Below are 17,080 nucleotides of genomic sequence, written 5' to 3'. Positions count from 1 at the left end.
AAGCTACCTAACGGAAAAGAAGTACCAAAAAGACTAATATCTGAAACAGTGATTGGGAAGTATGGTAGGAACCAGATAGAACCATGAACAGGTGCTTGAAAAGGAAAAACGCTAAATACACTGTTGAACAGCAGAAGTATAACAACAGATCATGAATATTTAGGTGAAACATTACATGTATGAATGAAAAGTAATTTGTAGGCATGAAGGGATGAATATTGCAGAGCGGTTGTTAAAAAAAAGGTTGGTATGTCAAAGAAAGTTATTTATAAAATAAGTCATATTGGTGGCGCCTGGGTGGCTCAGTCGTTAAGCGTCTGCCTTCGGCTCAGGTCATGATCCCGGAGTCCTGGGATCGAGCCCCGCATCGGGCTCCCTGCTCTGCGGGAAGCCTGCTTCTCCCTCTCCCACTCCCCCTGCTTGTGTTCTCTCTCTCGCTGTGTATCTCTCTCTGTCAAATAAATAAACAAAATCTTTAAAAAAAAAAAAAAAAAAAAAATAAGTCATATGCACGAGTGTTTCAAAACACAATTTTAAACCAATCAATAGTGGAATTTGGAATAGGAACGAAAGTGTAAATAGGAGTATTTTTCAATCCAATTTTATGTCATCTAATTAGAATTAGTCTGTGTTGAAGGAACATGAAGACTGATGCTCATGTTTCCAATAATGTCATGAACTTTTTTTTTATTATGTTCAATTGGCCAACATATAATACGTCATTAGTTTTTGATGTAGTGTTCAACAATTCATTAGTTGCATATAACACCCAGTGCTCATCACCACACCTGCCCTCCTTAATATCCATCACCCGGTTACCCTATCCCCCTACCTCACTCCCTTCTGTAGCCCTCAGTTTGGTTCCCGGATTCCAGAGTCTCTCATGGTTTGTCTCGCTCTCTGATTTCTTCCCATTCAGTTTTCCCTCCCTTCCCCTGTGGGCCTCCACACTATTCCTTATGTTCCACATATGAGTGAAACCATATGATAATTGTCTTTCCCTGCTTGACTGATTTCACCTAGCATAATCCCCTCCAGTTCCCTCCATGTCGATGCAAATGGTAGGTATTCATCCTTTCTAATGGCTGAGTAATATTCCATTGTATATATGGACCACATCTTCTTTATCCATTCGTCTGTTGAAGGGCATCTTGGCTCATTCCACAGTTTGGCTATTGTGGACATTGGTGCTATGAACATGGGGGTGCATGTGACCCTTCTTTTCACTACATCTGTATCTTTGGGGTAAATACCCAGTAGTGCAATTTGGGTAATAGGGTAGCTCTATTTTTAACGTCCTGAGGAACCGCCATACTGTTTTCCAGAATGGCTGCACCAGTTTGCATTCCCACCAACAATATAAGAGGGTTCCCCTTTCTCCACATCCTGCCAATACTTGTTGTTTCCTGTCTTGTTAATTTTTGCCATTCTGACTGGTGTAAGGTGGTATCTCAATGTGGTTTTGATTTGTATTTCCCTGATGGCTACTAATGTTGAACATTTATTCTTGTGTCTGTTAGACATTTGTATGTCTTCTTTGGAGAAGTGTCTGTTCATGTCTTCTGCCCCTTTATTGACTGGATTATTTGTTTTTTGGGTGTTGAGTTTGGTAAGTTCTTTATAAATCTTGAGTACAAGCCCTTTATCCGTAACGTCATTTGCAAATATCTTCTCCCATTCTGTCAGTTGCCTCTTAGTTTTGTTGATTGTTTCCTTTGCTGTGCAAAAGCTTTTTTTTTTTTAAGATTTTATTTATTTATTTATTTGAGAGAGACACAGGGAGAGAGGGAACACAAGCAGGGGGAGTGGGAGAGGGAGAGGCAGGCTTCCCACTGAGCAGGGAGCCCGATGTGGGGCTCGATCCAAGGACCCTGGGATCATGACCTGAGCCGAAGGCAGGAGCTTAACGACCGAGCCACCCAGGCACCCCTGTGCAAAAGCTTTTTATCTTGATGAAGTCCCAAAAGTTCATTTTTGTTTTTCTTTCCCTTGCCTTTAGCGATATGTCTTAAAAGAAGTCGCCGTGGCCAATGTCGAAGAGGTTACTGCTTTCGTTCTCCTCTAGGATTTTGATGGATTCCTGTCTCACATTTAGGTCTTTCATCCATTTTGAGTTTATCTTTGTGTATGGTGTAAGAAAATGGTCCAGTTTCATTCTTCTGCATGTGGCTGCCCAATTTTCCCAGCACCATTTATTGAAGAGACTGTCTTTTTTCCATTGGATATTCCTTCCTGATTTGTCGAAGATTAGTTGACCATAGAGTTGAGGGTCCATTTCTGGGGTCTCTATTCTGTTCCATTGATCTATGCGTCTGTTTTTATGCCAATACCATGCTATCTTGATGATCACAGCTTTGTAATATAGCTTGAAATCAGGCATTGTGATGCTCCCAGCTTTGGTTTTCTTTTTCAACAATCCCCTGGAGATTCAGGGTCTTTTCTGGTTCCATACAAATTCTAGGATTGTTTGTTTCAGTTCTTGAAAAATGTCGATGGTGATTTTATAGGGATTGCATTGAAAGTGTAGATTGCTCTGGGCAACATGGACATTTTCACAATGTTTATTCTTCCAATCCATGAGCTTGGAATGTTTTTCCATCTCTTTGTGTCTTCCTCAATTTCTTTCATAAGTGTTCCGTAGTTTCTAGAGTATAGATCCTTTACCTCTTTGGTTAGGTTTATTCCTAGGTATCTCATGGTTTTTGGTGTTATTTTAAGTGGAATCGATTCCATAATTTCTCTTTCTTCAGTCACATTGTTAGTGTATAGAAATGCAACTGATTTCTGTGCATTGATTTTGTATCCTGCCATGTTGCTGAATTGCTGTATGAGTTCTAGTAATTTGGCGGTGGAGTCTATCGGGTTTTTCCACATAAAGTATCATGTCATCTGTGAAGAGAGATAGTTTGACTTCTTTGCCAATTTCAATGCCTTTCATTTCTTTTTGTTGTCTGATTGCTGTGGCTAGGACTTCTAGTACTATGTTGAACAAAAGTGGTGAGAGTGGGCATCCCTGTCGTGTTCCTGACCTTAAGGGAAAAGCTCTCAGTTTTTCCCCATTGATAATGATATTTGCTGTGGGCTTTTTATAGATGGTTTTTATGATATTGAGGTATATTCCCTCCATCCCTATATTTTGAAGAGTTTTAATCAGGAAAGGTTGCTGTATTTTGTTGAATGTTTTTTTCTGCGTCAGTTGAGAGGATCATATGGTTCTTGTCTCTTCTTTTGTTAATGTGATCAATCACATTGATTGATTTGCGAATGTTGAACCACCCTTGCATCCCAGGAATAAATCCCACCTGGTCATGGTGAATAATCCTTTTAATGTACTATTGGATCCTAATGGCTAGGATCTTGTTGAGTATTTGGGCATCCATGCTCATCAGGGATATTGGTCTGTAATTCTCCTTTCTGATGGGATCTTTGTCTGGTTTTGGGATCGTGGTAACGCTGGCCTCATAAAATGAGTTTGGAAGTTTTACTTCCATTTCTGTTTTTTGGAACAGCTTCAGTAGAATAGGCATGATTTCTTCTTTAAATGTTTGGTGGAATTCCCCTGGGAGGCCATCTGGCCCTGGACTCTTGTTTTTTAGCAGGTTTTTGATTACTGTTTCAATTTCCTTCCTGGTTATTGGTCTGTTCAGATCATCTATTTCTTCCTGTTTCAGTCTTCGTAGTTTATAAGTGTCCAGGAATGCATCCGTTTCTTCCAGATTGCCTAGTTTGTTGGCATATAGCTGCTGGTAATAAGTTCTAATAATTGTCTCTATTTCCTTCGTGTTGGTTGTGATTTCTCCCCTTTCATTCATGATTTTATTAATTTGGGTCCATTCTCTTTTCTTTTGAATAAGTCTGGCCAGAGGTTTATTTATCTTTTTAATTCTTTCGAAGAACCAGCTTCTAATTTCGTTGATCTGTTCTACTGTTCTTCTAGTTTCTATTTCATTGATTTCTGCTCTAATCTTTATTATTTCTGTTCTCCTGCTTGGTTTAGGCTTTATTTGCTGTTCTCTCTCCATATCCTTTAGGTATGAGCTTAGCTTGTGCATTTGGGATTTTTCTGATTTTTTGAGAGAGGCTTGGATGGCTATGTACTTCCCTCTGAGGACTGCCTTTGCAGTATCCCATAGGTTCTGAACCGATGTGTTTTCATTTTCATTGGTTTGCATGAATTGTTTAAGTTCCTCTTTAATTTCCTGGTTGACCCATTCATTCTTTAGCAGGATGCTTTTTAACCTCCAAGTGTTTGCATCCCTTCCAAATTTTCCCTTGTGGTTGAGTTCCAGTTTCAATGCATTGCAGTCTGAAAATATGCAGGGAATAATCTCAATCTTTTGGTATCGGTTGAGACCTCATTTGTGACCCAGTATGTGATCTATTCTGGAGAAAGTTCCATGTGCACTCGAGAAGAATGAGTATTCTTTTGTTTTAGGATGGTATGTTCTGTATATATCTACAAAGTCCATTTGGTCCAATGTGTCCTTCAAAGCTCTTGTTTCTTTGTTGATCTTCTGCTTAGATGATCTTTCTAATGCTGTGAATGGAGTGTTGAAGTCTCCTACTACTAAGGTATTATTATGATTCTTATTTTGGTTAAAAGTTGGTTTATGTAGTTGGCTGCTCCTGTGTTGGGGGCATAGATAATTACAATTATTATATTTTTTTGTTGGCTAGACCCTTTAAGTATGATACAGTGTCCTTCTACATCTCTTACTACAGTGTTTGGCTTAAAATCTAATTTGTCTGATATGAGAATTGCTACCCCAGCTCTCTTTTGAGGTCCACTAGCATAATAAATGGTTCTCCATGCCCTTACTTTCAATCTGGAGGTGTCTTTAGGTCCAAAATGAGTCTTTTGTAGACAGCATGTGGATGGGTCCTGCTTTTTTATCCAATCTGAAACGTGTGCCTTTTGATGGGAGCATTCAGCCCATTCACATTGAGAGTAACTATTGAAAGATATGAATTTAGTGTCATTGTATTGCCTGTAAAGTCCCCGTTTCTATAGTTATCTCTTAATTTCTGGTCTACATTACTCTTGAGGTCTTTCTTCTTTTATAGAATCCCCGTTAATATTTCTTGCAGGGCTGGCTTGGTGGTCAGAGATTCTTTCAGTTTCTGCCAGTCCTGGATGCTCTTTATCTCTCCGTCCGTTCTGAATGACAGCCTTGCTGGATAAAGTATTCTTGGCTGCATGTTCTTCTCATTTACTACCCTGAATATGTCTTGCCAGCCCTTTCTGGCTTGCCAGGTCTCTGTGGATAGGTCTGATGTTATTCTGATGTTCCTCCCTCCATATGTAAGAAATCTCTTTCCCCTAGCTGTTCTCAGGATAGCTTCCTTGGCTCTAAGATTTGCAAGCTTCACTATTATATGTTGGGGCATTGATCTATTTTTATTGATTTTGGGAGGGGTCCTCTCTGCCTCTTGGACATGAATGCTTGTTTCCTTCCCCAGATTAGGGAAGTTCTCAGCTATGATTTGCTCAAATATACCTTCTAGTCCTCTCTCTCTCTCTCTCTCCACCCCCTCAGGGATCCCAATAATTCTGACATTGGAACATTTCATGGCATCATTGTCTTTCTAAGTCTGTTCCAATGGGCAACTAGCTGCCTATCTCTATCTTCCTCAGCTTCCTTCCTTTCCTAGATCACTAATTTGTTCTTCTGCTTCATTTACCTTGACTGTTAGAGTATCCAGGTTAGACTGCATCTCATCCATAGCATTTTTAAGTTCAGCCTGATTAGATCTCATTTCTGCTCTTACAGATTCTATATTGTCACTAATGCTTTTCTCAAACCCAGCTATTGACTTCCTGATTTCTACCCTGAAGTCTATCTCTGACTTCTTGCCTATATCCGTATCCATTAGATCTGTGGCAGAAGACATTGTCTCTGGTTCTTTTCTTTGTTGGGAGTTCCTCCTTGTCATTCTGTTGAGGGATGTTTGAGGGAATGTACAGAGTCCAAAATATCAATCATGACCCAAGCAAAATGCACCTTAGAAAATATACGAAGTGGTCAAAAGCTACCACAGATACACCACCAAAGCCAAGATGATCCAAAACAATAAAAAAGAAAGAGAAAAGAAAGAGTGGGAAAAAAGAGCAAGGGTGGGGAGAGAGATTATAATCTCTCAGGGTGGACACAGCAGGGTGATCTGCTCATTCCTGCTTGATTTTTGGTCTGTGTGTTAGAAGACACTATATCCCCAAATTGCAAAGAAATCAGAACTTACATATATCTCAAGATAATATTGAATAGAGTGAAAAACGGGCTAGTATGGGGCATAAATCTATAAAACATATATGTGAAAAAAAAAAGTTAAGAAACAACTTAAAAACATAGGTTGGGAAATAAGAATCTATTTGAAACAGGAGCAGGGTTAATAAAAAAAAAAAAAAAGAATAAGAAAAGAAACTAAAAAAGAAATGTAAAATTTTAGCCTGAAGTATAAGCGAGTTGTGAGGGAACACCTGGAGCTCCCTATATTATTTTCCCCTGGCCCTGGGGTTTTACAGTCTTGTGCAAAATAAGCTTATCATTTACCTGTTCTTCCAGTCTGTCTTCTGGGGGAGGGGCCTGCTGCTCAGCTCCCCAGGCTTCTTTGCCTGGGTGGAGTTGCCCCAACCCTTGTCAGGGGGATGGGCTTAATGTGAGCTGGTTGGCTGCATGGCTTTGGTTCCCTGGCTTCTTTCTGCTTCTCTGCTTCTCTTTAGAGGGTCAGAGCATACGTGGCCGTGGGGTAATTTCTGGCCCAGCCCCGCAATGTCATGGTCCCCCCCGCCCCCCGCCTCAACAAATACTCCAGATCAATCCATCTCCACCTGGGCATGTCCCAACTCCACAGACTCATGCAATTCATGCCCGCAGCACCTCTCCCAGGGGAGTCACAGGGAACCTCGAGCGCCTCGGTGCCTTGTGACTCTTCGACTGCCAGTGACCCTGGGCTCGTGCGAGCACCCTCCTCCATAGCTCCTAGGTCACACTGCGTGCCGCCCCACCATCTCCTCGTGGGCCACACTGCCCTGAGAGCTGTCGCTGTCGTGGGCACAAGCCATTCTATATCTCCTCTAGGATGTTAGACAGCCAGCACCTTCTAGTCCTTTTCAGGGTGCTTAGGCAGAGGGAGGTCTCCCTACCAGCTCAGCTCACAGTTTATGGTGCCTGGAGCAAAAAGTCCCCTCTGGGCTCCCTGACCATAACCAATGTCCTCGCTCCACTGCTTGGACACTCTATTGGTTCGGGCTCCCCCATTCTTTCTGAGTCTCCTGGAATCCTGAGACCACTATGATCCACCTAGAATTCTGCCCTATTCACCCCCTATGCCCTTTTCAGAAGGGGATGCCTTTCACTAGAGTATATTTCCAAGGGTCCTGATTTTTTTGCTCTGGTGTTATATCACTTTCCGGCGACTGGCTTATGGAGGCTTCCTCCCCCTCTGCTTATCTTCAGATATTTCCCCCAAGGATTCAAGGTTCTGCACCTCCTACCTTGTAAAAAGTAGTCATTTTTCTGCTTGTGGAGATCCAGATAAATCTTCTTACATCTCAGTTGAATTCGGGTGTGTTTGGAATGGTTTGATAGCTATCCAGCTAAATTCAAGGGACCAGATGAAATGAGGTCCATTACTCTGCCACCATCTTGCCCCCCTCTGTCATGAACTGTTTCTGGGAATCTTAATGACCTTGGTATTATGTTCCAACACACATCCAAAGTGAAGATCAACAAAGGGGCAAAGATTAGGTAATTTTACAGGCAAAATTAAAAATCATGGATGACGGGTAAAAATCATGGATGACAGAGCAGATGTCCTCAATATATTCTGAGGGTCCCTTGGCAGGCAGCAAATATCTGTCACCCAACAAAGCCCTGGAGGCAATCCAGGCAGCCGCTGCTCTGACAATAAGCCAGATGTTTTAGGAGGATGGGCCTCCAGAGAATCATCTCTTCTCACCTTTTCTTATTTGTCCTAGATAATTTGGCTTGACTCATCACTAATGTGGATATGCCACAGGCATCATTCAGGAGCATTCCAAAAGTTTTGGCCAAAAACAGTCTCTGCTGTCTTTCCTCACTTTCTCCGATTGACCAGCTTGAATTGGTAGTCGTTTTCCTCCTGAGCCACTAGAGAGGAAAGTGCTATGGTGTGCCCTAGAGAACAGAGCTCCACACAGAGACAGACAGGGAGCTGTCCGAGGGCAGGCGGGACAGATGACCTCCTGAGGGTCGACAACCAGACACCGTTGTTATTGCTCTGTCTTCACTGGAAACCACAATCCTGCCAAATGTTTTGATTTCGGAGCCTCTATCAGCTGGGAAAGCCAACGAGCTGGGCTTTTTCCCCTGGGATTTAAGTCAGGCATTAAACTGTATTTCAGCAGAACAGGAGAGAGAAACGGTGTGCTCACCCATTCACTGTGACTTTTGTTCCTCAGGTTCCATTTAAAGGGCAGTTCTGCTAGTTACTGCGTCTTGGTTGGAACAGAAAGCCTTTGGAATCACAGTGTTCCTGTGTGTGAACGTGAGTACAAAGAATGCCTGTTCAGGTTGGCACCTCCCTCCATGTTTTATTTGTTTGTTCGTTTAATGTGTTTTGCCTATAAAATTACCTAATATTTGCCCCTTTATTGATCTTCACTTTGGATCGACATCTCTCTTTGTTGCAAGGATTGTTTCATCATGTGTGTTTATAATGTTCATAAGCATAATGTGTGCTACAAATGGAGAGAAATACTTCATAGATAGAGGGAAATTTAGAGCCTGAAGCATTTTTCCTGTCAAAAAATGATAGCTTTTCTATCTTTGTCTCGATCAGCTCTTCACTCCTAGCCTCATTCTTTTGACAAATAGTTTTGAGCACCTGCTATGTGCCAACCGGTCTTCTAGACGCTGGGAATACAGCTGTAAACAAAACAGACTAGGACCCTGCGTTCATGTTGTTTATATCCTTGTGTAGGGGGAAAGACAAAAAAATAACAAACAGGGGCCCCTGGGTGGCAAGGTCAGTTAAGCGTCAGACTCTTGGTTTTGGCTCTGGTCTGTCTCAGGGTCATGGGATCGAGCCCCACGTCAAGCTCAGAGCTGAGCTCAGAGTCTGCTTGAGAGTCTCTTTCCTTCTCCCTCTGCCTTTCCTGTTTGTGCTCTCTCTCTCTCTCCCTTGAAATAACTAAATCTTTAAAAATAATGGCAAGCAAACACATAAATAGACTATTTCAGATAATACCAAGTGTTATTACAAAAAAAATAGGGTAATGCAATAAAATAATTCGATATTGGGAATACACCTGTAAAGAAGACAGACTAGGACCTTGCTTTCCTGTTGTTTATAATTGTTTTTAAGAGGACAGAAATATAATGTGTTAAATACAGAAACACTACTAATATATTCAATCTGCCCATTTATTTCTTCATGAAATCAAACAGGATGTTGCTTCATCTTCTGATCATAGCTATTGAAACATACGTGTTTATAATAAATGCTTTCACATGAATATTTTGCTCTAAAGTCGTTTGGAAATTTTGTATTGATTTATATAATGAAACTCAATAATTACATCCTTCATATCTGGAAGTCAGCTATTTGAAAACCTTAACTTTCCTGGAATATAGTTAAGAAGCATGAAGGAAAGAAAGAAAAATACTCCCATGAACCCAGATCACTCACTAGAGTGTAAACATTGGTTAAGCTATTCCACCTTTTGATTGTTCATAATTCTTTCAAGCTGCGGTATCCTCTCCCAAATACAGATCAAATCAGAAAGGGAAAGGAATATCTCCAGACAGTTAGCTCAAAAGAAGAAATGTGTATTTCCACAATGAGAAAAAAACCTGTAAAAACTAATAAATATCTCAAAAGTCATAACATTTCTGCATCTTCTGGATCGTGCATAGGACCATTGGGATGTTTCACTCATTGTGATGGCATTACTATAACCATCCATTTTGTTTTTGAGCATAACAGCCTCGAGTCATCAAGAAAAGATTAAATCAGTGATAGACAAATAGTAAATGTATAATATATTTTGAAAGATCTCTCTGGAGTGAAGATCCTTGATGTCAAAAAAGATTTTCTCTATCTTGTGCTTAAAATAGTACTTGATAAAGAGTAGGTCCTCAAAAAATTCCTGTTGAATTGATGGATAATTTTCTTATTAAAAGGTTGATTTTCTTCTCATTGGGATTAAGAAGACTGTTGTCTATTTTAAAAGAATGAGCTCTCAATTATCCAGAAATCTTAACTCTCCGAAGAGTTCAGGATGATTAAGTCCCTTCTGGGCTTTGATTTCAGTGTCATTTCATTCAGAAGCATCTCAACAGAGACCTAATATATTTATTTTGTGGTTTATACTCTTTTGAGAGTTAATTATTTAATTGGGAACACAGTCACAGCACATCCCATAATTGTGGAATCAACTCAGATTAAAATATAAACATTTTAATGTAACTTAGAACACTTGTGTTTTTTCCAGAAATCTTTTGTCCACATCCTCCCTCTATCCTTAATGGGCACCACACCAGAACTTCTCAGGGAGACATTCCCTATGGAAAGGAAATTACTTACACGTGTGACCACCACCCAGCCAGAGGGATGACCTTCAACCTCATCGGGGAGAGCAGCATCCACTGCACAAGTGACAGTCAAGGGAGGGGCATTTGGAGCGGCCCTGCCCCTCGCTGTGAACCTGCTGGTCCTGCTGGTTAGTACCCATGTACCCCGAATGGATTCAGAACATCTGGCCAAGATCCTTCATATTTCCATAAGATTATGGTGTTTGTTTGTAGTTTAACATCGTCATAAGTCAAAGTGTCAGAGTTGCATGCCATAGCTAAAACAGATGAGTCCAGCAGTGCCAAGCTGTGTTTGAATAGTAAGATGTGAAGAACTCTTCTTGCTGGTGCAGTGGTGAACAGAGTGGGGTAAGAGGAGAGAGGGAAGGGTGAGGGGAAAGTAGTAAGCATTGTGTATAAATCAAGAAGAAATACGTTTTCTTTGGAGAGGACTGGAGAACAACTGGTATGAACACTAACCAATGCCAGGGTAACTGATATACACCCCCCGCAAGTTCATGGGCATACAAAGGATCAAACTGGCAATATGGATATTATTTAGCTAAGGCTTTAGCTAGTCCTATGCTAAATAGGCTAAGTAACCAAAAAGACTCGACCTTGGTAGCTTAAGACCTTGACTCAAAGTATGCCCATTTGTCACCTGGCTTCTGAGCCCCACTTAATCTTTGTCCTTGAACTTTTCCATTCTGAGAGTTAGAAGCAAGGAAAGATTAGCTCAAGGAAGAGTACAAAAAAGGAAGAGGCTTTTTCTTCCTAAAGACTGGAGGTTACCTGGTTCTTGAGGCCTGACTGTAGGCCTTCCCAAGGTGGAAGCGGGAGTATACTGGGAATGTGGCACCAGACTTGGAATACCACATGAGAGAGAAAAGCAAGCCAATGAGAAAAAGCAACACATGATGAAAGGCATTTAACCTTTCTTTGGTGTCCCTCCCATTCCAGCTGGATGGTTATATTAGAATCCAGTGAGGTTTCTTCAAATGAAGTTGCCTAGGCCACCAGCCATGCATATTGAATGGACAAATAGAAGCAGTCTCCTCCAAAAAGCAGATAGTTGAGTACAGACTCTATTCAAAATATGCAGCACGCAATCTACCCTTTCACTAAGAAGACATAGCTGCTTAGACAAAGCTGCTCAATGGCTTAGTCTGTTTTGTCATTGTTCTTAAATATCTGGCTTAGCATCAAAATGAGAATGGTCAGTAATTTCCTAGGGCTGCCATAAAATTACCACAAACTAAATGGCTTAAAACAACAGAAAGGTGTTCTTTCACAGATCTGAGGGCTAAAAGTCTGAAATCAAGGTGTTGGCAGGGCTGCATTCCCTCCTATGACTCTAAAGGAGAATCCTTTGCCTCTCTCAGCTTCTGGTGGCTCCTGGCATTCCTTGGCTTGTAGACACATCATTCCAATCCCTGCCTCTGTCTTCACATGGCCTTCTCCCCTGTGTCTCTGTGTATCAAATGTCCCTGTCCTTTCTCTTATAGATACCACCTATCATTGTATTTAGGGCCCACCCTGGTAATCCAGGACGATCTTAGTTTTTTTTTCTTTTTTTTTTAAAGATTTTGTTTATTTATTTGACAGAGAGAGATACACAGCGAGAGAGAGAACACAAGCAGGGGGAGTGGGAGAGGGAGAAGCAGGCTTCCCGCAGAGTAGGGAGCCTGATGCGGGGCTCGATCCCAGAACCCTGGGATCATGACCTGAGCCGAAGGCAGACGCTTAACGACTGAGCCACCCAGGTGCCACCAGTTTTTTTTTTTCTTTTTTACTTAGAAATTTTATTCCCCCAATCACACTATTAAAAGCTCCTTATAAAACACTAAACAAAAGCAATCCACAGAAAGAAAAGGAAATATATATATAAATATTTATGCCAAAAGCAGTAGCATTACAAATATCAATTGATTTTAAATAGAATATATCAAGGAAGTAAACAATTTTTAAATACGTTTCAAAAATCTGATTTCACCTTGAGAGTGTTACCTTAATTACAGCTGAAAAGACCCTTATTCCAAGTAAGCTTCCATGGTGAGGTTCTAGATGGGTGTACCTTTTGGGGGAACATCATTCAACCCACTACAAGCAGTGACTGCTATTTAGAGCCAGAGAGGCTGCTTATGGTAGACACCCTGAGAAGGAGGTAGGGAGGAATAAATGGAGAGAGAAGGTAAAATATGTGTTGATATACATGAGCATATTAACACCAAGAAATGAGAATATGAATGGTTAACCCTACACACAGGCAGTCTAATAGGCCTGACACATGAAACCATTAGCTAAAATTCTTGCTTTGGTGAAACAAGAGCAGAAAGGCCAGAAGGGTGAATAGTCTTCCAAGTAGTAAAAAATTTCCTGATGAGTAGATGCTGTTGGAAAGCACCATCCTAAAGTAACTTGAAGGGGAAGAAAACCTTTTGCCATTATTGTAAGTCTCTGTTTCCCTGAGCGCATCTACCAGCTTCATTGGAAAGAATGAGGAAGTAGGTTGGAAATCACTCTGCTCACTGTGGTATTCCTGTGATTTTGCTCTCCAGGTTACTGCGAAGCCCCAGAAGAGTTTCCGTTTGCCAAACCTACAACCCTGACTGATGAGTCTGAGTTTCCGATTGGGACATCTTTGAATTATGAATGTTCCCCTGGGTATTTTGAGGATATGTTTTCTATCACCTGCTTAGAAAACTTGGTCTGGTCGAGTGCCGAAGGTATCTGTAGACGTGAGTAATGCCATCCTGGGAGCTCCTTCACGTATGTCAAGGCCTCTGTGGGATCCAATTTAATTTGTTCAAATTTTGTAGGCAAGACATCTAGGTTTGCCCAAGGCATTTAAATGGAGGGTAGACTTTGTCGGTCAGCCTTTCTTTCTTGTTTTTTTTTTTAAGATTTATTTATTTATTTGACAGAGAGAGACACAGCCTGAGAGGGAACACAAGCAGGGGGAGTGGGAGAGGAAGAAGCAGACTCCTCACCAAGCAGGGAGCCCGATGTGGGGCTCGATCCCAGGACCCTGGGATCATGACCTGAGCCGAAGGCAGACGCCTAATTACCGAGCCACCCAGGGACCCTGTCGGTCATCCTTTCTTATTGCCTGGAGTCTGTGCCTTGACTCGATATTCATGTCACAGGAATGTCTCTCACAAAAGGAATCCCAGGGGAAATTTCCAGTCACTGGTGTTGATCTTTGATGGCTAAAATCTGGAAATGAATGAAATAGGGACACCAAAGAAAATTACGTAGGTCACAGTGAACGGTGCTTGGCTAACCCAGATGGAGGGGAAATCCCAAATTGTGAGGCCGTTGATTTAGGCTGATGGAATGAGAAAATAATTCTTTATCCATAAATGACTTTTATTGGGAGATTCAGGAGTAGTCTTTTAAAAAGCAGTGCTCTGTAGCTGCTTGATTCTAAGCTTGTATGGTGAATTTCCTCAAAGCAGTCATTTCTGTGGAGGAATCAGAAGTATATAGGCTGTTCAGTATGCTACACTCCGGGCTAAACCTTAAAAACAAAGGTAAATTGAACTCTACACCTAGCCCCAAATTCTGCTTCTCTCCCGTAGGAAAATCATGTGAAGCTCCACCAGAACCCTTCAATGGCATGGTGCATATAAACACAGATACCCAGTTTGGATCAACAGTTCATTATTCTTGTAATGAAGGGTGAGTTGAGAACACTATCACTAGGATATGAGTTCCAGAACAATACTATCTCTGACCTAGTCTGACACAGGCAGACTAGACTATCACCTGCACTTCAAAAAGTTAGCAATAAGGACTTCTGGGTAGAGATGGTAGCTTGAACATTGGCATATGGACAAAGGAATATAAAAAAGAAGTAGCAATCTCTATTTGTATTTCAATGAGGGGAGGGCACCAGGTTCCTGCTGAAGGTAATACATGTGAAACCTGGTAAGATATTCACTGGATAAAAAGGACCAGCCTGCTAAATGAGTAAAAGGAGAAATGCTAGTGGAACAATGCAGGCAACATTCTTAACTAAGATCAGCAAGTACTATAGCTGAGTTGGAGGACCTTGAAGTAGGGGTTGGAGAGGAAGTCTTAATGATGTAGTAGCTCTGGGCAATGTAACTATTAACATGTACAACGAGCGGGAACATTCATGGGGTTCTTGCCCTCAACTCTTCCTTGGCACAGGGAACCATGCTAGATACATACCATTGCCTCAACGTAGAGGGAGCAGTTAAGGAATGTGTACCAACTTTCAGTTGCCACAATAAATTCAGAGAAAAAAATAGAATTTTATTGGATTAGAAAAATAAACATATATGCATCAGACATATTTGGAAGCCATGAATAACACAAAGATCAAAAAAATCACCACCCAGCATTCTACCACTCATCATAGTTAATATTTTGCTATGGGTTCTTCTAGGATTTTTATCTGAAAATTCACATGTAACCCAGATGTCCATTGAGCTCAATTGAAAATCATCGATTCTGCCCTCACCACCGCCCTCCTGCTCCCAACAAGGACTTCTGATTTCTTAGTTCATCAGTCCTTCAAATGACTGTAGCCCCAGTCAACATCAATGACATTATCAAGACAGTGAAAAGAGAGCCCACAGATTGGCAAAGAATATTTATAAATCATTTCTCTAACAAGGATTTCATACACAGATTATAGAAAGAAGTCCTGCAATTCAACAAAAGAAATGCTTACAATGCAATTGAGAAAATGGGCAAAGGATTGGAATAGACGTTTCTCCAAAGAGGATATACAAATGTTCCAGGAAACACATGAACAGATACTAAATATTATTAGTCATTAAAAAAACACACATCAAACCTACTTCACATGTTATAGGATGGCTCTAATAATTTTTTTTTAATGAAAAATAAAAGTGTAAGGAGGATGTAGAGAAAATGGAACCCTTGTGGTTGCTAGTGGGCATGTGAACTCATGCGGCCGCTGTGGGAAGCAGTTCAGTGATTCCAAAGTTACCCTGGAATTACCCTGTGACAGCAATTCCAATCCTAGGTATGTATTCAAACAGATTGAAAACAGAGACTCAGACAGATATGGGTTTATCAGCTGTTCTACCTATTTTTAAGTATAACCTGATAAATTATATTTTTCCTACAAAATGACACATCTCACAGATGTTTTCAATTTCATTGGGATAGAGAGGACATAATATTTTTATAAAGTATTTTATAATGTGTACTTTATAAAATTTCCTCAATATCTATGCTTATAACTATTTTCTCATTCTTATGTAAATCTGTAGAATTGTTATTTTGTGAAGTTACAATTGGCCAAGATTTGTTTGTTTTAATCAGCCTTTAAAGAAATTGCTCTTAGATTTACTTATCATTTCTATTCTATTTATTTAAAGAAACTGCTCTTAGACTTACCATTTCTATTCTATCTTTCATACTTATTGATTTATTAATTCCTCAGACCAGCTTCCTTTATATGTTCATGTTTATAATCTTTAAAACATCAAAGTAAAATGTTGGGTTCATTTATTTGAATTTTTTTTATCTTTTAAAAGATTTTTATTTATTTATTTATTTATTTATTTGAGACAGAGAGAGAAAGAGTACAGGGGTTGGGGACAGAGGGACAGACAGACCCCCCACTTAGCACAGAGCCAGACGTGGGGCTCTATCCCAGGACCCTGAGATCATGACCTAAGCGAAAGTCAGATGTTTAACCAACTGAGACACCCAAGTGCCCCTGAAATTTTTCTGGTCAAATAACAAAAGTATTAAATGTTCTCTAAAGACAGTTTTGGCATTAGCACCCCAGAAATTTTCAAAGAGTAACATTTGCATCAGCATTTATAATGAAGGCACTGAATAATGTCAGGTTTATCACTACAGGCTGCTGAGGCCAATTGACATTCAAACTCTAACCTCAATATCTGTCATGTGAATTTGAACAGATTTGTTAAACTCTGTTTTCTCTCTTGTAAAATGGGGGCTAGGCATAATATTCACTTCAAAGCATTATTTTAAATATTAAGTAAGTGAATCTATGTCAAACACTTTGAAGAGTGGAGCACATGACTCGCTGATCATGTGTTATGCTTATCCTACAGGTAATCTGCAATGGCTGTTTTACTTTTGTCTTTGACCAAGATCCAAACTTTTGAATTTTGTATTTATCCTGTGGTTATTAAATTGCTAGTGTTATTGTATTATAATGAGAGTGTATAGCTGTTTCGATTTTTCCTATGTGCAAATTTTTGGGGGTACACTCTGAGGAATGATATGTTACAACTTTTATAAATGGCTCCTAGAAAGAAAGCTTACATTCTCTGTAAGATACAAAGTTTAACACACAGTTGAATGTGCTGCAGAATCATGTCTGTGAGCTACTTTTAATCATTTGCAGCCTATTGAATGTCTCCATAGATTCCCTCTACTCCAAACTAGTTGAAAGTCCATGAACAAGATAGGAAGGACAGAAGTAGCACCATGTTCCAGCCGCTACATATCTCATCCCTGACCTTATGTAATAGTGTCTCTAATGTCTGTCT

At 40.4% G+C, this 17,080-nt stretch overlaps 1 protein-coding gene across 3 annotated transcripts in view; it reads left to right on the top strand.

Annotated features, from left to right (window-relative positions):
* LOC118544230 (complement receptor type 1-like) overlaps nt 1-17,080 on the top strand; it is a 129,793-nt gene that overhangs the window by 21,679 nt on the left and 91,034 nt on the right. For all 3 annotated transcript variants that reach the window (XM_078078193.1, XM_078078192.1, XM_078078194.1), the window contains exons 8-11: nt 8,441-8,526; nt 10,475-10,702; nt 13,112-13,291; nt 14,135-14,234. In XM_078078193.1, the coding sequence (XP_077934319.1) occupies nt 8,441-8,526; nt 10,475-10,702; nt 13,112-13,291; nt 14,135-14,234 (594 nt within the window). The remainder of the gene's footprint in view (nt 1-8,440; nt 8,527-10,474; nt 10,703-13,111; nt 13,292-14,134; nt 14,235-17,080) is intronic.

This window comes from Halichoerus grypus, chromosome 7 (genome assembly GCF_964656455.1).
Source record: "Halichoerus grypus chromosome 7, mHalGry1.hap1.1, whole genome shotgun sequence".
NCBI lineage: Eukaryota > Metazoa > Chordata > Mammalia > Carnivora > Phocidae > Halichoerus > Halichoerus grypus.
This window is presented reverse-complemented; position numbering and strand designations above follow the sequence as displayed.